Source organism: Microtus oregoni, unplaced genomic scaffold, assembly GCF_018167655.1.
Source record: "Microtus oregoni isolate MIOR12 unplaced genomic scaffold, Mior012 000000F_ref0000247, whole genome shotgun sequence".
Taxonomy (NCBI): domain Eukaryota; kingdom Metazoa; phylum Chordata; class Mammalia; order Rodentia; family Cricetidae; genus Microtus; species Microtus oregoni.
This window is the reverse complement of record NW_024543059.1, coordinates 30408279-30432151: the sequence shown is the minus strand read 5'-3', so window position 1 is coordinate 30432151 and position 23873 is coordinate 30408279. Positions and strand designations below refer to the sequence as shown.

General features: G+C 42.3%; 1 protein-coding gene across 1 annotated transcript in view; it reads right to left on the bottom strand.

Annotated features, from left to right (window-relative positions):
* Positions 1 to 23873, bottom strand: part of Herc2 (HECT and RLD domain containing E3 ubiquitin protein ligase 2) — a 161150-nt gene that overhangs the window by 102029 nt on the left and 35248 nt on the right. The window contains exons 15-23 of the mRNA XM_041656580.1: positions 22077 to 22328; positions 19476 to 19669; positions 17306 to 17506; positions 13679 to 13907; positions 13051 to 13175; positions 11596 to 11774; positions 6748 to 6932; positions 5765 to 5920; positions 4760 to 4945 (exon numbers count right to left, since the gene is read on the bottom strand). Coding sequence (XP_041512514.1) covers positions 4760 to 4945; positions 5765 to 5920; positions 6748 to 6932; positions 11596 to 11774; positions 13051 to 13175; positions 13679 to 13907; positions 17306 to 17506; positions 19476 to 19669; positions 22077 to 22328 — 1707 coding nt within the window. The remainder of the gene's footprint in view (positions 1 to 4759; positions 4946 to 5764; positions 5921 to 6747; positions 6933 to 11595; positions 11775 to 13050; positions 13176 to 13678; positions 13908 to 17305; positions 17507 to 19475; positions 19670 to 22076; positions 22329 to 23873) is intronic.

Below are 23873 nucleotides of genomic sequence, written 5' to 3'. Positions count from 1 at the left end.
TGATAGTAGCTACTGATACAATAAAACTTTTAAGACATAATATGGAAGAAAATTTGGCAAAGTGAGGCGGTCTGAATGTAACTGGTCGCCACAATCTCATAGGAAGTGGCACTATTAGGAGATGAGGCTTTGTTGGAGTGGGTGTGACCTTGTTGAAAGAAGCAGGCTTTGAGGTTTCCTATGCTCAGGATACTGCCCAGTGTCTCTCAGACCATTTCCCATTGCCTGTAAGATGTAGGACTCTCAGCTGCAGCACCACGTCTGCCTGTACATCACCATGATGACTAAACCTCTGAAACTGTAAGTCATCACTTCAATTAAAAGTTGTTTTTATGAGAGTTGACATGGTCATGGTATCTCCTCACAGTAAAAAACTACTGAGATGGAAAGGGGGGTTTGGGGGCATGTTTATGGTATGTTGTGTGCATGCTCAACATGTGTGTGGGCACACATGTGTAGATGTGAATATACCCATGTGTGAGTAGGTGTGAGGAAGCCAGAGGTGGATGTATGTTGTCTTCTTAGATCACGCTCTACCAAATTTATTATTTACTGCTGAATCTGGAACTTGCCGATTTGGCTGTTTTAACTAGCCAGCCTGCCCAGGCATTCCCAGATCCACCTCCAAGAAGCTGGGATTACACCCACTAGGCTTTCTTTAGTTTTTAGCTTTGTTTTTGAGACAGGGTCTCACTATCACTATTACAGCCCTCACTGGTCTGGAACTCAATATGCAAATCAGACTGTCCTCAAACCCACAGAGATCTCTGCCTCCCAAGTACTGGGAGCAGAGGCATGCGCCACCACACTTGCGAGCAGAGGCATGACCCATCACACCTGGCTACCCCCAGGCTTGTTTTTAATGTGAATAATGGAGATGCAAGCTCCAACCCTCATGCTTGCACCTCTCATTCCAGGGAAAGCATTTTAAAGGCTCAATGGACAACCAAAAAGATAAAGAAATTGGCCTCAGGGTGGAGAGATGGCTCAGTAGTTATGAGCACTGACTGTTTTTCCAGAGGTCCTGAGTTCAAGTCTCAACAACCACATGGTAGCCCACAACCACCTGTAATGAGATCTGGTGCCCTCTTCTGGCCTGCAGGAATATATGCAGACAGAACATTGTATATATAAAAAAATATATCTTTCTTTTAAAAAAGGAAAAACAAAGAAATTGATCTCATTATCTGTTCATCAGAAAATTTGTGAGAAAAAAATTCAAGGAAAAAATGTCAAAGGCTTGTTGGATACAAAGTATATAATTACTTCTTTAAAAAAAGAAACATGTAATTAAGGCTTGAGCTGGCATTTTGCAAAAGCAATGCCTATCTAGTTAACATACATGTAAAAGTATTTTAAACCTAATTAACTATCTGAAGGGGGGAAAAAAAGCTTTGTTAAAACTACGGGGGGGGGGGGGGGGGCTAGAGATACAATTCCGTAGTAGAATTTTCCTAGGGTGTGAAAGATCCTGGATTTTCTCCTTAGCACCAAAAAGGGGGAGGAAAAAAAGAAAGCCACAGCAAGAAACAACTGTACATCCACCAAAATGGACAAGTACCAGGTCCTGCCGTAAACATACAACAGTGAAAATCCACACCCAGAGTAGGGAAGCTGGCACAGTGGCTACAAAGTGTCACTTTGTGGTGAAAATCTAGACAACAAGCACTGCCATCAAAGAACACACAAATGTGCAAGCCAAAACTTGTCACACACTAAACCTGGAAACAGCGAGTAGAATAAAGAAATAAGGTATGGTCAAATAATGAGATACTATACAAAGCAATAAAAATGAACTTGATGGCAAGATAAAGCTAAGAGACCTAATGCTGGGGAAAAGAAGGCACAATCCAAATTTTACATCAAGTCTAAGAACAGACAAAATGAAAAGCTGTATGTTCAGAAGCAAAAGCATACTCGATGAACGGAATGACAACAAGCTCTCATCCTGGAGAACAGTGTTTGTATCAGCCCCGCCATGCTTCCATGCTTAACCTAGACAGGTGGGACACAGCTTTCCCTGTGCACTAACACAGAGCCAGTCTGTGCGCATGTGTGCATATGTTGTGTGTTTTGCATATGTTTTGCACGCACACTTGCACTGCAAAAATTTATGTAAAATAAAGAAGATGGGTTTGAGTGACTGCTGAGTGTTTGGCCCTGCACATGACATATAACCACGCCTTTACTTCAAGGCTCAGGGACCATGGTGGAAGGGGAGACAGAAATTATTTCTGTCTGTGGACATTCCCTGGCTGTTGTCAATGAACTCAGAAGCGGTGGCTACTTGTACAAAACTGGGCCTGTCAACAGACTATCATCAGTGTGGAAGGGTCCAAAGGTCGCATCTCTCCCTGGGCAGCTGATAGGTAATTAATAGTTGCTGGGAGAGAAGTAATCATATTACTCAATAATGTAGCCACTTATGGCTTTTGTCTTAAGTAAATAACCCCCTACCCACGCTCATGAAGGCAACAATAATTAAGTCCAGGTGGGCCATCCCCTCCACCAACAACAAAACAGACAAGAAAGTAAATGATTAAACTGCTGGGCAGTAACAGGAAGGCGTACGGTGGGATGGGCAGGAAAATGGGTATGACCAAAGGAGACCATGGAGAACCTATCCGTAACTATGATATTCAGTAATTCTTCTGAGACTTTCATACGTGGATGCAATGTTTAACACCTGCTCCACCCCCTTCCACCCAGATGTTGCCCCCCAACCTGTCCCATCCCCTCTCAAATTCGTGGGGGTTTTTGAGCTTTGTCTTAAATAATCCGTTCAGTCTCATTTGTGCCCGCATACTCATGATGAGTACGGCGCCTCCTACTGAGGCCCAGGGCCACATTCTAGATGACATCGACTGTCCACAGCTCCGCAGTTAGGAGTGGAGCATTAGAAAGCCCTTCACAATCCCTGTTAAAGTGCTTCACAACCACACCTCCAGGCCTTGTGTAGGCGACCACAGATGCTGTGCGGTTTTGAGTGTCTGGAAGTCTGTCTCACACCGGTCCTCCCAGCCCTCTCTGGCTCTTACCATGTTTCTACACCTCTTCCAGGAGTAGACCACCAGCTTGAGGCTGAGCCCTCCACTCACTGCTGACAGATTACACAGAAGTGACAGACAGCTCTAAAGGGCAATTGGATACTGTGTCCATTTAGCAAAATAGTAGTAGTAGGTTCACCCACTCCCCAACCATGGGTCCTTGCCCAGACTTACAGTTCCAGGACTGCATTTCCTCCTGTGGAGGAAGCCTTAAACCTAGCCAACAACTGTTAATCCTGTAACGTCTCTGCCATTTTTACACCCAATGGCTTATCTTGCCACAATAATTGTTCATCACTACACTAAGACTGTTAAAGACTCTACCCCCACCCCAACTTTATGTCTACATGTCTTCAGGTACTATGAAAGGTAGCAGCTTCTTGACCAGTGCCAGCTTGATTTCTCCGCACCCTGTACCCAAGGTGTGTAGTATCCCGAACAGCAGTCTTACCATCGAGTTCCTGTAGGCAACCAAGAGAAAGAGCCATAGCCTGTATCATTTTGGAGGAGTCGCTGGGATTTCTCCAAGTAACAGCTTTAGAGAAAGCTTCCCACATGTGGTACTGGGCTTTTTATCTGGCAACCCAGTTACAGGGAGGAGCATTATATATGTGCTTGGGAAGCTTATAAAATAATAGACTTCCATATCACTTTTTTAAACACCCTAGTGTTAAGTCACATGTGGCATGGCTCAGGGGGTAACGGCAATTGCCACACAAGCCGGACACCTGAGTTCAATCCCCAGCAGCCACATAAGCATGGAAAGAGAGGCCTGACCGCACAAAGATGTTCTTGGAGAATTCACACTACGGCCACCCGCATGACCACCACTCAAAGTCACAACCAACATGTACACACAAACAACAGTGACAAGAAAAAAAGACTTGAAACAAGTAAAATATTGATCAAATTCAATGCCCTTAATCAAATGTAGCAGAGAAAACAAAATAAGCAACACTTAGCTCACTCTGAAATAAAACAGATAAATGGAACTGAAATAAGTATCAACTGCACTTAACAATAAAATTTCTAAAAATGTAAAACTTTTCTTTAGGCTTCGGTCACTCTGGCCTAAGCTTGTGGTGTAAAGATGAGTATGGAAAAGGGGAAGGGGGAAACTAGCAAGAGCTTCCATGAAAGAAGAACCACAGCTCTAGCTAATTCCGAGCCCAGGAAACCAGTCACATAGAGCACAGAGACTTAGCCTCAGCTTCAGAAATCCCGCAGCTCAAAACCTGAGGCACTCAAAGGTCTGCTCCAACTGCTACACCCTACAGACAGTGACTGCAGACTCAGCTAAGTGCAAACCTCCCTATTCTCTGTGTCACACAGCATGAGTGATCAGGTGGTCTCCTGGGCTGTCTCCTGGGCTGCGCTATACCTAGTCACCTAATAGTAACTTCTGGAAATACCACCCAGGGAGGGTGCTAGACCAAATCACCTTAATAGTAACTTCTGGAATACCGCCCGGGGAGGGCCTGCAAAATGTTTCTAAAAATCAGAATTTAACTACCTAAAGAAAAACCTCTCTCGAGTGTAACCTAATTCTCTTCTTATTTGGATTATATTCTACCCCCACTCATATGGCCATTGGTGAAAATGGCAATAATTAGATGTCCTTTTTCAAGCTGTCTTTAGACAGGAACTACTGGGTGACATAGACAGAAAGAACACTTTCCTCAGCGCACATGCTTCAAGTGAAGAGGGCATACCCATTATTCCAGGCCAGGCCAATTCTTCATGATCGTCCCGCTCCTTTCCTGGTGCCAAGTGGTTGAAACGATCCAGGTGCTCCAGGAGACCTCCGAGCAGAGGGATAGCTCCAGCCTCTTGCATGAGACTAGCATTTTTACTGAGCAGAAGCACTATAGAGACCACCAGCTCTGGAAGGAGTACACCTACATTTAGACAAAAACAGTAAGATTTTTGGAGTGTGGGCTGGGGCTGTAGGCATGCCTAGCATGTACAGGCCCTGAGTTCAATGACACAAATAAAACAGAATTAAAACCTTGCTTTACATTTAAGTTCTAAGTCACAGAATAAAGACACTCGTTCACTAGCATATTTTTTCTTCTTTTTGAGGGGAGACTTTTGAGATAGGGTTTCTCTATGTAGCCCTAGCTGTCCTAAAATTCCCTCTGTAGACCAGGTTGGCCTCGAATGTAGAGATCCGCCTGCCTCTGCCTCCTGAGTGCTGGGATTAAAGACATGTGCCACACTGCCTGACTACAATACTGTTTTCTTAAAGAGAGCAGTAGAATTGTAAAGATTGAACCCTGTAGGTGACAAAAATATTTTTCAAAACACAGACCTATTTTACTGGTGGATGATTTACTTTAAAAAGTATATGCTCAGCAATATTTTTACCATCTGAAAGTCCTGAAAAATAATGCTCTAATAATCTCACAAAATTAGTACAAGACGCTGAAAGCAGCTATTAATTTTTATGCAGTAAAAATGAAATTAAATACTTGCCATTCATCTCATTACATTTCTGTTTGTATTTTAAGACTGCATTACCAGCTTACTTAACAAAACGGGAGAGGGACAGAGGGAAGGAAAAAGAAAGGGAATCAGAAAATATAGAGTGAACAGAGAAAGTTTTATCAGCAGGGGCTACATCATAGCTTTCGCCAGTCTCCTAAGACAACACGAGTTAACGGAAGTCAAAGTACAAGGAAGGTGAACAGATAAAGTAAGTAAAGCAGGACAGGCACCTGTGAAGTCCCCTTCCATTACACAGGCCACCTCTGCAAAGTGCTGCCAGCTGGTGGAAGCAATGCTGGCGGCCACAGGCAGTATATCTCCAATGTGTGTGCACAGGAGAGCTGTGTACTTTTTCAGCAAGGAACCAACACCCATTAGCTCAGGACCTGAAAGCAAGATTTAGAAAATTGCATTTTCACTACTAAAAATTTACTCTGATAACAGAATTGTTCTCCTATTCCACTCCCAAGAAGAGACTGTTTGTTTACCTGTCTTCCCAAACAAGAACATATTTACCCTCAGCCTCTGACTCTTTTTTATATCATGTTAACTAAAGAGATTACATCCCTGATAATCTTAAGAATTTAAATGTTTATATAATTCAGTAAAATAATAGTGTATCCACTGCTGGCGAGATGGCTCAGTGATTAGGAGTAATTGTTACTCTTACAATTTACAACCATCCAGAACTCCAGCTCCAATGAATCTGATGCTCTCTTTTGACCTCTGTGAGCACCAAGCATACATGTGTTGCACACATACATGAAGGCAAAAGATTGATATACACAAAATAAACTTTTATAAATATATTTTTAAAGCTGTTAATATAAATAGATTAATAAATAAATAGTAGATTAAAAATGTAGCTTCCAAAATTGGTGCACTTAATACAGTACAAGAACTATATTTGGATATACAGAATGGGCAGATTAAAACCAAAAAAAAAAAAATCAAAATTTAAAAGCACCAGGGCTGGAGAGATGGCTCAGTGGTTAAGAGCACTGCCTGTTCTTCCAAAGGTCCTGAGTTCAGTTCCCGGCAACCACATGGTGGCTCACAACCATCTGTAAAGAGGTCTGGTGCCCTCTTCCGGACTGCAAGCATACACACAGACAGAATATTGTATACATGATAAATAAATAAAATAAATATTTAAAAAAAAAATTAAAAGCTCCAAATGCATAAGTCAATTTCATGCTTTTAAAAACCTTACTGAAAGCATCTGCACTCTGAGCAGTGTTCTCTCCTGGGTAGAGCTTACTGACGAGCAAGCGCTGGAAGCGCAGCAACAGGTCCAGGGAGGCAGACCGCTCACAGCTATGCTGCTCAGAGTCCAGGCACGATGAGATGCGACGAGCAACGTCCTTCAGTCTGGCTACAGTCTGAGAGGCAATGTTTCTAAGAAAGGGAGAGAGAGTGAAAAACTAAACACGTCTGCCAAAAAGCAAAGCAAAGAACGTGACATGAACTAGTTATCAGAAGCACAAAGCACACGTAAATTACCCACCCCAAATGTGTGAAGCGGATCTGCACCAAGCACACCCCCCTTCCAAACTGAGCAGATGCCAAAGATCTAACAAAGTCCTTGGTTTACAAATTTGCTCCTACAGAACATCAAACAGTGATACAAAATAAGAGAAAATCTTGTTCAAAAAGGAAAATTCCTAATAAAAACCTCTGAAAACAAAAAACTATTCTATTATTTTCCAGAGTGGTACTTCGAATACAAACGTCGTTTGTTCTAAAAGTCAGGATCACCACATCACTACACTGCCTCTGCAGCGTCTGCTCAAGGAGGCACTGAGTTGCGGCACAGGGGTCCTCTGGGCAGAGGGCATAGGAGAGATACTGAACTGAGTATGAACTGCCCTGCTTAGAATAACAGATACCCACACACCATAGCAAGGAGCAGCAGCTGCAGGCCTAACTGTGCACTGTGCCTTGAGCCCCCAGCACGGAAAGGAAGGAAGTCATGAGATTCTGCCACATCTATAAAGTAGAGGAGGTTCCTGTTCTACGACCACATACAAAGGATCAAAGGTAGAAATAGCTGGAGAGGGGCAGCAAAACCATGCTGCTAGACCTAAATCCTGCAAAAGGGCTCACTGAATTCTGGGAGGGTAAAAAGAGGACATTATTTACACAAGCAAGGGGCAACTGAGGTCAGCATGAATCTGTTGATAGAGGGCAGGGAATACCAGATGGGATACTTGCCAAGTAAGCATAGTCCCTGCTCCAAGTGTACAGAAAACAGAAAGGAACAGGTTAATGAAGGGTAACAGAAAGACAAGAGATAAACTCAGGCCTGATTCCAGGGCTGCCACTAAACCAGATCTACCCCAGCAGCCCCAGGTAGGAATACATGTAAGCTACCAACACCTACCGTGGTCCCCAAAAGACCAGCCTGGAAACCTCTGCACATCAGAAAACATCAAGAGCATACTTTAGGCTCCACCTCTTTGTAAATAATAATGCTTTTATGTACTCTTTGAGAATTTCATACATTATATCTTGTGGGGGAGCTTCACCTCTTAATTCCTACAGACTGAGGAGAAAATTATTAATAGCTTCTATCCTGTGGTCAGTACCACAAAACTCTGAGCAGTATGAATGAAGATAGGACAGTAAGGGGAAAGGGGGAGGGGTTATGGCTGCTACAGTAATTCCACCTTACACTTTTCCCAGGCGTAGGACCTCATTCTGACCACACGTTACAATGAGCACACAGTAGGATCCCACTTGACCTCCCTTGTCAAGCTCACTACCTGCTAACTACCCCTGACAATACTGCAACAGAGAAAATGGGTCCAGAATCTTGGTGGGGCAGGGCAAGCAAAATGGCTCCCAGCAGCCAGGGTGATCTGAGGCCTACGGCTTCCATGTGCACCTGCATTCACACGCACATACCCACACATCAGCACACACATCTACATAATCTAAAATAACACAAGTAAATCTTTTATAAAATAATACATCGTAAGGAGAAAAATGGTATAAAATTTTTAACTAGGGGCTGGAGAGCTAGCTCAGTGGTTAAGAGCACTAAGTGCTCTTGCAGGATGTGGGTTCAATTCCCAGCACCCAGGTGGCAGCTCACAACTGTCTGTAACTGCAGTTTCAGGGGATCTGGCATCCGCACACATATATGCAGGCAAAATACCAATGCACATAAAATTAAAATAAAGTTTTAAAAAAAATAACTTATTTCCTTATTACAAAGTTCAGGTCTATAATCAGGATATGTAATATCAGACTCTTTTTCTTTCACACGTACATAATATTCTATAGCACCCCGCCAGCATGATCACTTTGAACCTGTTCCTGATTATTGTTGGCAAGGATCAACTTCACCAACCCATATTTTCTATGGAATAAACGACGGGAAATGCCTCTAAGTTCTCTTGCATCTTTAGACTGTTTGTAAAAACTACAAGTCAACATAAATATCTTCTGATCAGTATTTGAATAAAATATCTATTCATGCAAAAAAAAAAGGCACATTATACGTTTATCTTAACAGCCTAGGTTATAGGTGTCCTGCTGATGAAAGGTGTGGATTCTCTGACTGATTTCCAAAGATTCTGTGAGGCAAAAATAGGTATATAACTCCAAGACACAAACGTGCCACGGGGAACCTACCTGCCATAGGGATAAAATACATACTCACTAAAGAGGAAGAAAACAGGGAGGGTGGCACAGAACAAGAGAAACAACACCAATATGTAACATTTTAGTAACACCAATAAAAGGATAAATAAGCACATAAGTTTTAATATATTTACGCCATGCTATAGTTTTGAGAGGCAGACCCCAAAATCCCAGCTATCAAAAGCTTGGTCCTCGGTTGGGCACTACTGGAAGATGGTAAGGCCCAGTAGGAAGAACTTTGCTCACCTCAAAGGGAATATTGGGAGTCCTGCCCTTCCTGTGTTTCTATCTGCTCCCCAGCCACCATGAGATGACAACTGCTTTGCTCTGCCACACACTCCTACCACGATGCACCACAGGCCCAGAGGCTACAGAACCAACCTACCAGGGAGTTAAACCTGGTGTAGGAGGTTCTTCTGTTCATGTGTTGCTTTCATTGGTTAATGAATAAAGAAACTGCTTTGGGTCTGATAGGGCAGAACTTAGGTAGGCAGAGAAGACAGAACTGAATGCTGGGAAGAAGGGCAGAGTGAGAGAAGCCATGAATCTCCCACTTGAGACGGACGCTGGTTAGAATCTTGCCAGTAAGCAACAGTCACGTGGCGATGCACAGATTAATAGAAATGGATTAAATAAAGTTTAAGAATTAGCTAATAAAAAACTAGAGTTAATGGGCTAAGCAGTATTTTAATGGATACAGTTTCTGTTTGGTTATTTCAGGGGAGTAAGGTAGCCGGGCAGCCAGGACAAACAAGGGGCTGCCTCTCCTTGCAACATAAACCTACACAGTCATGATCCAAAGTAAATCCGTGCTCACACTGACACAAAGCTTACACATTCAAATGCTTGGAAAATGTTACCATTTCAGTATTAACCCAGTATAGAAAAAATAATTTGTGTGTGTGTGTGTGTGTGTGTGTGTGTGTGTATGTGTGTATGTGTGTGTGTATTTCTTCTTTGATGCTGGAAACTGAAATCATCATGTATGCTAGGCAAGCACTCTACCACTGAGCCCACCCACAGCCCTTTCTATTGCTGAAGCTTTTAGAAGAAGGTTTACTAAAATTGATAACTAGTTTTAAAATTTAATCACCAAAATTACACCATTAATCTACTGAAGAGAGCAGGCATGCCCACCCTAAACCTACTACACACAGGTAGACAGAGCTGCTGCCACTACCCGGTCTCTTGCTGTGTGGGCAACGGCCTGGGCCAGTCCACTAGAGCTCTAGTTTCTTTGTGAGTATAAAACAGTCTAGGAAGCCAGGTGCTGGTGGCGCACACCTGTAATCCTAGCACTCAAAGGGCAGAGGCTGAAGGTTCTCTGTGAGTTCAAGTCCAATGTGGCCTACAAAACAAGTTCCAGGACAGCCAGGGCTGTTAAACCGAGAAACCCTGCCCAGGGTGGAGGGGTGGGGGTTGGGAGTGGGAGGGTTATAATCATGGCATGTTGGGAAAAAGAAGCTAGAGATTCAGAAGTCCAGTACCGCATTAGGCAGCACAGCAAAGGCCAGGCTGGTTATCTGAGACTGTCTCATTACCTCTTCTTCCAAAACTGAGAGCATAATAAACCAAGAGTCTAAATTCGCAGAGAGCAGAATATTAAGAATGTGATTGTTTACTTCATTTTCTAATACATCCCTTTCCCAGGTCACACTGACTTTTTGCTTTTTGAATTATCTTTGTTATCCAACTATGTCTGACTTTGGACCTTCCCAAAGTTAACGTTTATTTTTTATTGTTTTTATTGAGCTATACATTTTTCTCCGCTCCCCTCTTTTCCTTCCCCCTCCCCTTCTGCCCTCTCCCATGACCCCCCATGCTCTCAATTCACACAGGAGATCTTGTCTTTTTCTCCTTCCTATGTAGATCCATGTGTGTCTCTCTTAGGGTCCTCTGTGGTGTCTAGGTTCTCCACAGTTAACTTCTGATGACGGTTTGAATTCACTTTATTCTTACTACCTCTGGAAATGGCTTTCCAAAGAACCACTCACTATTTCTTCATTAAGATTTTCATTTAACTTAAAAGTTGTCTTATAAGTAACAAATATATTATTTTGCATCTATATAAAACAATGTTTGACAGAATCTTGTAATAGTACAATGAGGTTTCAAACAGTAAACTTTCCATAAGTGCTGTAATTTGCAGTTCCCTGCTTATTAACGGGCATAAGAATATTACTGTTTGCTGACTCTCCTGCTGTTCCGTCAGCCTTACAAAGTGCTGCATCTCTTCCCACTCTCTCATCTTCCCTGTGCTTCAGCACCCGCTCTGCACTCTAGGGTTCACACTGGGTACTCTTCAGGGTAAGTCCTCAGCAGCCAAACACTCTTGATGCTCCAGAGTTAATGTCAGTACGTGAGTATTTCAAACAGAAACTCTTACAAAAATAACACAGTTAATGCTGCTTACCTAAGAAGCTGCTGGATGAGTTGAACCAGAGGCAAACACTGCTTGCCAGACGATTCATAGATCCCAGTATTAATTAGGTCTTTATCCAGAGGAGTCCTATTTCTATGGAACGTTGAGGCATTGGCTTCTTGTTCATCAATTTCTTTTTCCTTCTGCGCTTCTTTTTTGGCTTCTATATCCTATAATTCATAAAGCGCACACTGGTGAGCAGCGACCTCATGAGCAACACAGCAGCCCTAGCTTCAGACGCTGATGAACACGACCAACACCTGCCTGCGTGTCCAGAAAACCCACCTCTTACTTGCTACGGTTTTAAATATATTATTCTCCTGAGGCGTCCATTAGACCACCTGTTCATCAGTCTGGTGCTTCAGTCACTGTAAAGTGAATGCAATACTTCTTTCTTTCTGTTTGTTTGTTTTAATGTGTGTGAGGGTTTTGCCTGCATGTGTGTCTGGGCAATATGTGTGCTGAGTGACAGCAGTGGCCAGCAGATAGCATCAGATGCGCTAGAACTTGAGTCAAATGACTGAGCCACCACGTGAATGCTAGGAATCAAACTGAGGTCCTCTGGGGGAGCAGCAGCCAGGACTCTTACTGCCCAGTCATCGCTCCAGCCCCGAGTCACTGAAACCTTTGCTACCACGTCTAACAAACACCGAGTGTGAGCTGATTCATACAGCACAGTCTGTCTGTTTCAAGGTCAGGAAAAAGCTGCGACTCGCACACAGCTGGTTCAAATGTGAGGGCAATTTCCTCTCTGGGGAAAATGAGCGCATATGCAGCCTAGAACTCAACAGATGCTACCCCAAAGCATTGAGTGACTGGGAAAACACAGTCTCAAAGGATTAGCACTTACTTTCTCACCTGATCCTTACTGAACTTAATGATCCAAATGACCACAGTGGACTTAAAACCAGAAACAACCAAACATCCTTCAACAGGAAATTAAATAAACAGGGTTACAACTACTCAATGGAGTGCTTTTCAATAATAAAAACTATGACATAATTCTCAATAATAAAAACAAAGTAGTAGCACAATAATGTGGATGAATACAGAAACCATCAGCTGAGGCGAAAAAAGAGGTACCAGTACCTGCCATCTAATTCCACTTATGTGACACTCAAATCTAGAGGCAGAAAAGCAAGATCGCAAAGGGACATGATCTTCCTGGTTAAAGAGGTGATCTATGTGATGGCAGTATCTATCACATTCTCTGAAGCGCACATTTAGGATGGGATCATTTTATCACAAATAATACTTCAATCACTTTTACATTAGTAAAACCAAAAGGTTTACATTTTAAAAATTTATATGTAACTAAAAGCTTTGAATTTGGGATTCTTCCATGATTATGGTCATGATTTCTACATATGCACAAGTATACAGTTTTCAATCTCACCTCCACACTCAGTGAAATACTCATCAACCTATGCACGCCTAGGGCCATACCTGGATTTCTGCAGTAATGGCTGCATTTAAAGCAGACTCTAACCCTCCGTCTGCCATCAAGCTGCCAACTAAAAGATCGATCATGAATCGACGGCCTGGACTTATGCTCACTTCATTGCCTGAAACTGAACAAAGAAGGTTTTGATTTTATTTAGGTTGCTGTTTGTTTTTGCCAAATTGAGTAAGTGCCATCTCCTCTCTGTTAAGTCTCCACTCCTGGGACAAATGGCTGAAGTGCCTATTTAATACATCAAAGAGATTCTGCCCCTATCTTTTACAGGGTCCTCCTGTCTTACATACCTCCCACCCCTACTCTGAACACCGCAGGCCAGGAGGCTGGGCTGCTCTTCCCTAAATAATCTGACCATTCTGGTTACCTTTGGCTCCCTGGCTGATGAACCTGGTTCCCCTCTGTCCCTGTCCTTTCCCACCCCACCCCCATATCCTCACAGGGCTTAGGGTCTTGTCCGCTCAGGACTCCAGGGTGAGTCTGCCTCTGGCTGTGCTCTCCCACAAGCCTACAATGAGCCTTCTCCTCCATCTCACCCAGGAGCAACCATGTCCTGTCCTCCCCTCTCCATTCCTTTCTGTTACTCACTGCCCAACTCTGCCGCTCACGAGAGCTCACCTGTGCAGGGTAACAGCGCCGAGAGTGCCCTGGCCCTCTCCTCAGCTGTGGGCAGCAGCACAGACCAGCCACTCTGCAGCACAGCCTGGGCAGCGGATTGCACGGTGCTCAGAACCCCAGCGCTGCTGGCCAGGGTCACCACAGTCTGCTTCAGGCTATTCAGGAGCACACTGCCCAGACCTAAACCAAGGAATTCCGGGTCAACCTGGTGACTAATGGCAGCATGCAACTATAAAAAGGAAAAAAATAGTATTTAGAACACCCAAAAATAAATTTATTTTTCCAAACTCTAATAAAAGGCTGAATAAAACTTAATATGAAATGTTATTTCATAAACAAAATTAACTCTCGGTGAAAGTTAAATATCCCTTATCCAAAAATGCTTAGGTGTTTCAGATTTTGAAATATTTTCACATATAAGGCCCCTTAAGAGAAATTCATTTATGCTTTATATGCACGTTATCCATGTAGCTTGGATGTAACTTTATACATTAATTTACACGTTAATATTTTGCATAGGAAGCAGGTGGCACACGCTGAACTTCCCACTCACAGCACCATGCAGCACTGAAAACGTTTAAAGCTGTGACTGTTTCAAGTTTTAGATTTGCAGATTAGGAAGGCTGAGTCTTGTCTGTTTTTTAATTACATTTAAAATTTTGAACCACATCACCTGGGAAATCTCATTGTAAGATGGCACAGCTCTTAAAGGCTAGGCTCACAACCAAAAAACACTTCTTATCCAGCTTTGCATACGTAACTGCAAAGTGGAAGATCAGCACAACGGACAAAATGTAGAAGCAGCAACCGCCAAGGCAACCCCCAACAATCTGCACCCAACAGAGAAATGCCTGGGGCTAAGGATAGTTTAAAACTAGACAGCCAAACTATAGAACATAACAGAAGTCCTAAGGGTGTCAAAGGTTCTGGTTTCAAAAGACAGGGACCTTCCAATGAACAAAGAGTGCTCCACGAAGCTCCTCATAACCACCCACTAAATCTGAGCTATTCCTAGAAGTCTGCCAAAATGAGCACCTGAACCCGCTACCGCCTGTAAAACCCTACAACACAACAGAGGCAAAAACAAAACTGTTTTCTAAGGTCTCTTTGCCAGCTTAAACCAAAGAGAGCCACTGTCAAACACTCGCTGATGGTGACCTCACTAGCAAAATGAACAAAGCATTTTATCTGCAACAAACTAACATGAGGGAAAATCTTGTCAAAGAAATGCCCCAAGACAGGGTAGCAACTGAAACAAGGAAAGGAAAGCGAGAGGCGTATGTAAAGTCTTCTCCAGTGACTATGCAGCAAATAAGCGCACTTCCCAGCAACCGTACAGACCGGAATTCAGTCCCTAGGACCTGCATGGTAGGAGGAGAACAGACTTCCCCAAGTTACCCTCTGACCTACACATGGATACACAAATAAATAAGTGTAAATTAAAGTGTTTTATCAAGGTTGGGGCTGGAACCATTGCTCAGCAGTTAAGAGCAGTTACTTACAAAGGAGAGTTTCATTCCCAGCACCCACATTGCAGGCTCCAGCGACCTGTAATTCCAACTCCAAGGAATCTGATGCCCTCTTCTCGACTACATGAACACCCCCATACACACACACACACACACACACACACACAAATATACATAAACACAATTAATAAAAATGAACCTTAAAAAAATAAGGAACAGAAGCCAGAAGACAAAAATATTGTGACTAAAGCAAAGGCTTCAAAACAGAACAAATTTTAGAAATGGAAAAAGCTACAAGAACTAAACTCTTAAGATGGAGTCACGCCGAGGCAGGCAAGCTCCCTTGTTCCCCTTCTGCCCTAAGTAATACTCACACTTTTTTGTTTGTATACACAGCAGCTCAGCTGCACTGGCACTGGGGAAATGTATTTGAGTCAGCATCTTGTAAAAATACTCCAAGTAAATAATGGTTAAATAAATGGGTAATTCAAAAACAGGGTCTACTGAGCTCAGGGAACAATTTCTGAACTGAAGAACTAAGTAAACCACTTAGAACAAGAAGATTAAGAGATAAACAGCAAAAGAGACAAAGACATTTAAAACTAGCAAAGTCATGATAGGCAGGACAACAGAAGGAAGTCCAACAATCTATTAAGCATTCTCTAGTGGAGCAGATTAAAAGCAGAGAGCAATTTCAAATGTAATGAAACCACAAAATCTCAGGCGAAGTAACATCCATAACCTCCAGCTACATCGAGAAAACCTCCACCTGGACAGAACAGCTGGAAAGCTACCAAAGAGAAACACATGTTAGCTACAAAGCATCAGGTGCAGCAATGGAAGACTTCTCATCCAAACTGGGACCTCTTTTCAGCAGATCGACTCTAGGTGCCAATGAAAATGGAGATGATCTGGGGCCAGTGCCCTGCTCAGTAGCAAAGCACTTGCCTAGAATGTGTGCCACCCTAGGTTCTGTCTGAGATGGGGGTGGGGGTGCTTTAACTTAAAAAGCTGAACCTTAATAAATTATCTTCAAAAACTAAAGTGAGCAAACTTTTTTTTTTCAGACTTTACATCTCTCATGCCCTAAAGGGCAGAGAAAAAACAAAGCAATAACAACAAAACCTTTATGAAGAAGGAATCTGAGGAAAGGAGCTGAACTTCTTAGAAGACAGCATATAAGCAATGATGAGAGAGTCAGCTGGGTATTAGGGGAAACAAAAGAGTACATTTTAAGTATGGCCTCTTTAAAAACGCTATTAGAGGAAAGTTAGAAAATAATTACACTGTAGCACCAACCCTAGCATACTTTATGTTACTGTTTTAGAATGCATAAAATCAGACCATTTCCTAAAGTTAGCACTCTCATGCACATACATACATACATACATACACACACACACAAACACATATACACATAATTTAAAAACAAAAAAATTTCAAAATCAGACTGTATCCTAAAACTGTAATTGAAAATGCCCTCTTTAACCAAGCAGTGGTGGCGCACGCTTTTAATCCCAGCACTAGGGAGGCAGAGGCAGGCGGATCTCTGTGAGACTGCGGCCAGTCTGCTCTACAAGAACTAGTTCCAGGACAGACAGGGCTGTTACACAGAGAAACCTGTCTCAAAACACAAAACAAGAAAGAAAATGCCCTCTTTCCAACTGAAACAAAATAAGAGTACTCCTTGGATCTACTATACCAGAAAGGCCAGTGTAGGATCACACTACAGGAGGAAGAAGGGAGACAGGTAGAGGCGGGGTGATGTCCACAGCCATTCTTCACTGTCAGGGTACTGAGACAGGGAGCCCAGCTCACTGCACACCATTTTCACAGTCCCTCAGCTGGGGTTTACCTCTCTCTCACCACTCTCCCACAGTGCATTCCTCCACAATCCTCTACCCCAGTGGATGTAGTGAATATAAGACAGCGCGTATAACAGCAATGCTCTTGCCTGACTTCCAGGAGAAACAAAAGCAGATCAAGTACTTTAAGCCTTATAGACATTTCTCCATCAACACCGTATTTTAAAATATTTTAAACATTTCATTACCAGTTTGCCTAACGTGCTGCAACCCACGCTCAATACCCAGGAACATGCTTAAGAATTAATCCCTGAGCACTGATAAAGGGGCAGGAAGGCAGCAAAGAGTAACACCTGAAGTCGCAGAAGATTCAGCGCTGCCACAGCCATGCACTCTTTCTCCTGTGGTGGGGGCCAGTCAGCGGTGCCGTCCATTCCCTCGCTTACTTGACGCAGTAGGAGATCCAGCTGCTCAAAAGTCATTGAGCAGATGTCCACCACAAAGGGGACACGAAGGCCAATGGACCACTCAGAACAAGATGACCACGCAAAGCTCTGTACAAGAAAAGAAGAAAACCTAACATGAAATCTCTACGTTCATCGATGGTCTGTTCTACTGGAGAGACTGACCACAAAGCATGATGAAACGCCTGAGTTAAAACTTATTTATCCCTCTATGTCCCCAGTTTCATGGCTGTCCAGCTCACATACTATTTCCAAATTCCTCTCCTGTTTCACTGTCCCATCTCATATCTACAATTAAACTGTGAAAAGCTTTTTCCAAACTGTTCTCACCACAAGATTACTCCTCCATACTAACGGATGGGAGCGAGTAGTCAACCCACTTATGCCGAAACCACAGTAGTTCTAAGTAGATGACGTAGGTGTGTATACACAACCTGCCTAAGAGCAAACTGACATAAACCATCAGTATACTGTCCTAACTGACGTTTAGAGAACCGCTCACCCAGAAACAGTAAAATGCATTCAGTCTGGGAGCTAGAGTGATGACTCAGAGGTTAAGAGTACTGGCTATTCTTCCAGAGGTTCTGAGTTCAATTCCCAGTAACCACAAGGCAGCTTACAACCAACTGCAATGAAATCTGATGCCCTTTGCTGGCATGCAGGCATGCGTGCACACAGAATACTATATACATACATAAATAAATAAATCTTTTAAAAATGTATAGAGTTTGCAAGCAAACACAAAGCACTATTTAGAGGAAAATTTATAGCATCAAATGCTTAGAGACAAAAAAGGGCTAAACCCAATAATTCAGGATTCCACTTTAAATAAAAATGAACAGAGCTTGCCCAAAGCAAGCTGAAGTGAAAGACACTTTAAAAAGATGAAATAGCAAGACACTTAAAAACAAACAAAAAAAAATTAAGAGGTTAATAAATGAACTGAAAAATAATTATTTAAAAAGATCAACAAAGGGGCTGGAGAGGTGGCTCAGAGGTTAAGAGTACTGACTGCTCTTCCAGAGGCCCTGAGTTCAATTCCCAGCAACCACATGGTGGGTCACAACCACCTGTAATGAGATCTGGTGCCTGCAGGTAGGCCTGCTGGCCAAACACAATATACATAATAAATAAATAAATAAATCTTAAAAAAAAAAAAAAAAAAAAAAGATCAACAAAATTAAACTTCAAGGGGGAGGTAGGGGCTGACAAACAAAAATCATACGAATTATTAGTAACCAAGTGGCTTGGACTCAAATAGAGAATTAAAAAATACAAAAAAACAAACAAACAAAAAAACCTTATAGGACAGCTGTAACAGAATGGAATGATTCCCAAGTGCCAGCACCAGAAAAACCTATCCATAAAACAGAAGCCATGAATGCTTATCTATTAACGAAATTGAATGTCTTGTAAAATTGCATTTCTAGTTGTATTTCTCAGCTCAGATGAATTCACAGACATTTAAAGGAGAAATAGCACTGTACACCATCTCTTTTAGGAAACACGGGAACATGCCCCAACCCTTTCCATGATGCCAGCTTTACCCTGACAGAAATCAAGTAAGAAGAAAGTATGCATGTAAATAACCCTGATGACTGTGAACACGCACATAAATAATACAACATTAGCAAGTAAACCTAGAAACATGAAAATGATCAAACACGAGCAAGTTATGCCAGTAATGCAGAATTAGTCAAAATCTGAAAACCATTATTTTCCAAAAGGAAAACCACATCAACTTACATAATCTGAGAAGAAAAACAATTTCAACAAATCTCAGAATACTTTTCAAAAAAGGAATAACCCATATCCAATAATGAAGAGCCAGAAGTAGAGGGAGGGATAGAGAGAAGGGGAGGGAGCATACACTGTTTCTACAAACAGTGTTACAGAAGAAACCACTGAAAGACCTACAGTAAAGTAATGAAGTCATATGCAGTTTGGAACAACTGCGGGACAGAGGACAACACACAAAAGCTGGTATTTCTACAATCTAGCAGTGAACATTTGGAAAACAAAATTGTACAAAACCCCAACCTAACTATGCAGTGAGTACCTGGGCAGGCCCACAGGCAATTCCAACTATGTGTTTGGTGTCCAGTCCTGGTAGTGCAGTAGGCTCTGGCTTGGTCACACGCAAAGTGTCAAAGTGCTGGCACTGATCATTGCTCCCCCAGCTGTGTACCTCACTGTCTTCTGTCAGAGCAAGGCAATGGGTAGAGCCTGCAGCCACATCGATCACCTTCTTCCCTAGGGAAAAGATGGGCACAGTGACAATGTCAAGCCTATGACTTTAGTTCTAAAGACAGCTACTCACAGCTGCAGGGCAGATGCATTCAGTATTGACTTTTTACAGGTAACACATTCATTTAATATGAGAATCAATTACTTGATTTGACTAAGCTATTAAGTACATGTTATGTTTCATCAATTACAATTTGTTAAGAACATAGCACACAAATAAGCTTATGCTGCAGTATGAAAACTTTTTTCTGTTCCTTACTCAGAATTTTATTCAAAAAGAGTATGATTTTTTTTAAGTTCATATCCCTAGTCTTACTCATATAGGATAAGACACACACACACACACCATCAAAAGACATGCCTCTGAAATTAACTAGGAAGATTACAAGATTAAGCCCAATCCCTTATTCATCTGGACAGTTCAAGAATCTCAGGTAGGATGAGAGACAATACTTTGGCTCCTTTAAGAGATAGGTTTCCTAAGGAAATGTTTCTAAACACACTTGGCCACCAAAACATTCTCATAATTAATGAATTTGTTGACTGACTGATTGCCGGGCAGGAGAGAGAATGCCACAGCACACAAATGGAGGTCAGAGGGTGAGTTTGTGGAGGTTGGTTCTCTTCCTCTGCCTTTGTGTGGGTTCCAGGGAACCCTAGACTTACACGGCAAGTACCTTTACTGGCTGCGCCACCTCACGAGTCCCACAAACTTAGACATCTAACTATGTTGGTGGGACAATAATGTTTTTAGTTATTAGATTGTTTGTCTCCAATCCCCCTAGATGTGGCAATGCAAAACATACTCTTCACTAAGAAACTTCTCTTAAAAGGAAGACTGCTCTTTCTCAAAGTCACATGATTTAAAAATTTTTCTATTTAATTACTATTAGAAAAGCATTATGCCTTTACTTGTAAGTGACATAATCAACACAAAATGTGTTTCAACATAATGTCAATAAAATCAGCTAAAAAATATTGTTATCTGGACTAGAGAGATGGCTCAACAGTTAACAACACTGGCTGCTCCTCCAAAAGACCTAGTTTCAGTTTCCAGCATCCACAGGGTGGCTCACAACCACCTGAAATTTCACTTCTAGAAATTTCAACGCCTCGGAGGGCACTGCATGCACATTATACACATACACACATTCAGAGCAAATGCCCACACACATAAAAAAATTTTTAAATTTTCCAAATTAAAAAAAAAACCTGTTGCCTAATAAGTGCTGAACTACTGTAAGTTAACAGCAACAGTAATTTAAATATTACTATAGTAATGTATTAAATTACTTCTAGCAAATAACTGGCAAAGGATATTTTCTGTTTTAACGGAGGAAAAGGAAAATAAGAGGCAAACTGAATTCCAGTAGAGCTGCATAGCAGGGTGAAACTGCTATTCTACAACTTATTTTAGAAGCACACAGAAGACTCCTAGAGACAAGGTATTAAAATGCTGTAAAAAAAAAAAAACTGATGAGTAAAACGCTGACAAGTCTCACATAAAAATCCTATTTCCAAACCCTCTCAAAAAAGAAACAGAAACAAGAGAAAGGAAAATATTAGTGTAGGAATCACTAAACTGGACTCTGAAACAAAATGCAAGCCAAATCCTGCATTTCTGAAAAAGGCTAATGGGGAACAGGGGACACGGCAGGCTGCTCCCTTAGCAAATTTATAAACTGGCCCTTTTTTTAAGAAAGGCTGTCCCCCCTCTGAACTAAATAAAAGACAACCGGGCCCAGCAGACATACATGTACTGACCGGGCCCAGCAAACATACATGTACTGACCTTACCTGACTCACTGACCTCACCGTTCTCAACTCATCTGTATTTCACCAGCTCCCCCTTAGGATAGGAAGGAGAGCACCTAAATTATACAAGTCAAATATTACAGAAAAGAAAGGTTCTCCCTTTATAAAAAAAAAAGTCCCTCCTAATATACTATCCTGAACAGTGATTTGGCTCCCAAAAATCATAAAACAGTCCCTCATATGATCTAAATGCCATGGTTTTAAAGGCAACATCTCCAAACATGCCATTCCTAGCAAGAGTGCCTGAGACCATGTAGGGCTCTCTCAAGAGGGTCCATGTCTATGCTACAGTGAAGACACACTGCAGAAGGCCCTGGACTCACAATACACAGTTTTGTAGCCACACATGTACAGCTCACTCACCAAGGACAAGTTCAGACCAACCAAGGAGGAACCAAGCCTATTTGAGACCCTGCAGCACCATGAGTCTCAAACTAAATGAATTAAAAATTAATTTGATGAGAATAATTTTAGGCCATTATTAGAGCAGATAAGCCATTTGGCATTATTTATCTCTCTCAAGATGTCAGTGAGCATTTCCGATGACAGCCCATTGGCTAGACATCTATAAGGGCTTTAGTGTTACACGTGCAATCACCTTGCAAGCCTTCCAGGAGTTTGGGATAACGGACATGTTCTTCTGTTCCATGCCCAAGCCTCTGATTGTCACCTTTTCCCCACGAATAAACTTGGCCATCTTTGGTCAAAGCAATAGAAAACTGACTTCCACAGCGAACTTTGATGACATCTAAGTCTTGAAGTTTTTCAATCAACTTTGGGGTTTTGCAGCCATCACTTCCTCCTCTCCCCAACTTCCCATAGTCGCCATCTCCCCAAGACCACACTTGGCCTAGAAAATACAAATACATTTAAGTAAAGACCACAGCACATCACAATGGAAGTTTCAAATGAATGAAAATAATATAAACCATGAACACATAATTCAGTCAATCCTACACAGGTTACTGACCAAATGTAATCTCACTTCTATTTCAGGTTGATGTATTAGCAACTGAAAACTGCAAACAAGGGCTTGAGAGCCGGCACAGTGGTGCACAACACTTGATGCTCCTGCAGAGCACACACGGCCATCCTCAACTCCAGTTCCAGGGGATCAGCCTGGTCTATGGAGCTAGCTCTGGGCCAGCCAGGGCTACACAGAGAAACCCTGTCTCAAGAAACCAAAAATAAAAATAATAATAACAATTTCACAGAATGCAGACTGTACAATGACTATGAAAGATTGGCTATAATGAAGCAAAGCTAGCTAAATGTTGGGGATCTATTAATAATGAGACAATACAGAATGTCAAGTATTCTATTTAGCTGTAATTTTTAGTCAAAAAAATAAGATAAAATACCCACTAGGAAAAGTGGGAGCCCCTAGTCAGCCATCTGCTTTCAAAAACCCAAATCCTGGGAAATTCCTGGGCCTCTGAGCCGAAGCCGCAGACACCCTCACTTCAGACGAGAAACGTTCCCCATAATCTTGGGCTTGAACCCCTGCTTTCCAAGGCTGCCATTGCTGTCTTGAGAAGGCTTAGGTGGCACAGCCTTGCTGGAAGAAGGGCGTGTGCCACTGGGGGCAGATTCCAGTACAGAAAGCTTCACCTACTTCCAGTTTGTTCTCTCTGCTTTGTGCTAACATCCAAGATATGATCTTTGAGGTTCCTGCTCCAGATGCTTTGCTGCCTGCTGCTATGCCTCCCAGTCACAATGGGATGTGAGATTTTCCTCTATATGCTGTGATTGCCATTGGTTAATAAAGGAACTCATTTGGGCCTAAGGGGAACAGAACTGGGTGGGGAAAACTAAACTGAATGCTGGGGAAAAAGGGAGGAGTCAGAAAGAAGCCATGGAGCCTCCCCAGGAAAGAGATACACTAAAACTTTGCTGGCAGGCCACAACCTCATGGTGATGCATAGATTAATAGAGATGCAGTAGGATCAAAAACCCATCTTACTGCACGTACTGGCTTTGGGGGAGCCTAGGCAGTTTGGATGCTCACCTTACTAGACCTGGATGGAGGTGGGAGGTCCTTGGACTTCCCACAGGTCAGGGAACCCTGACTGCTCTTCGAGCTGATGAGGGAGGGGGATTTGATAGGGGGAGGGAGAGGGAAATGGGAGGCGGTGGCAGGGAGGAGGCAGAAATCTTTAATAAATAAATAAATTAAAAAAAATAAACAGATTCTCCAACTTAAAAAAAAAAGATTAATAGAGATGGGTTAAATTAAGATGTAAGAGTTAGCCAATAAGAAGCTAGAGCTAACGGGCCAAGCAGTGTTTTAAATAATAGTTTCTGTGTGATTATTTTGGTTCTGAGCAGCCAGGACAAACAAGCTGCCTTCCCCCAACAATAATAGACTTTCATCCTCTGGAAATGTAAGTCAAAA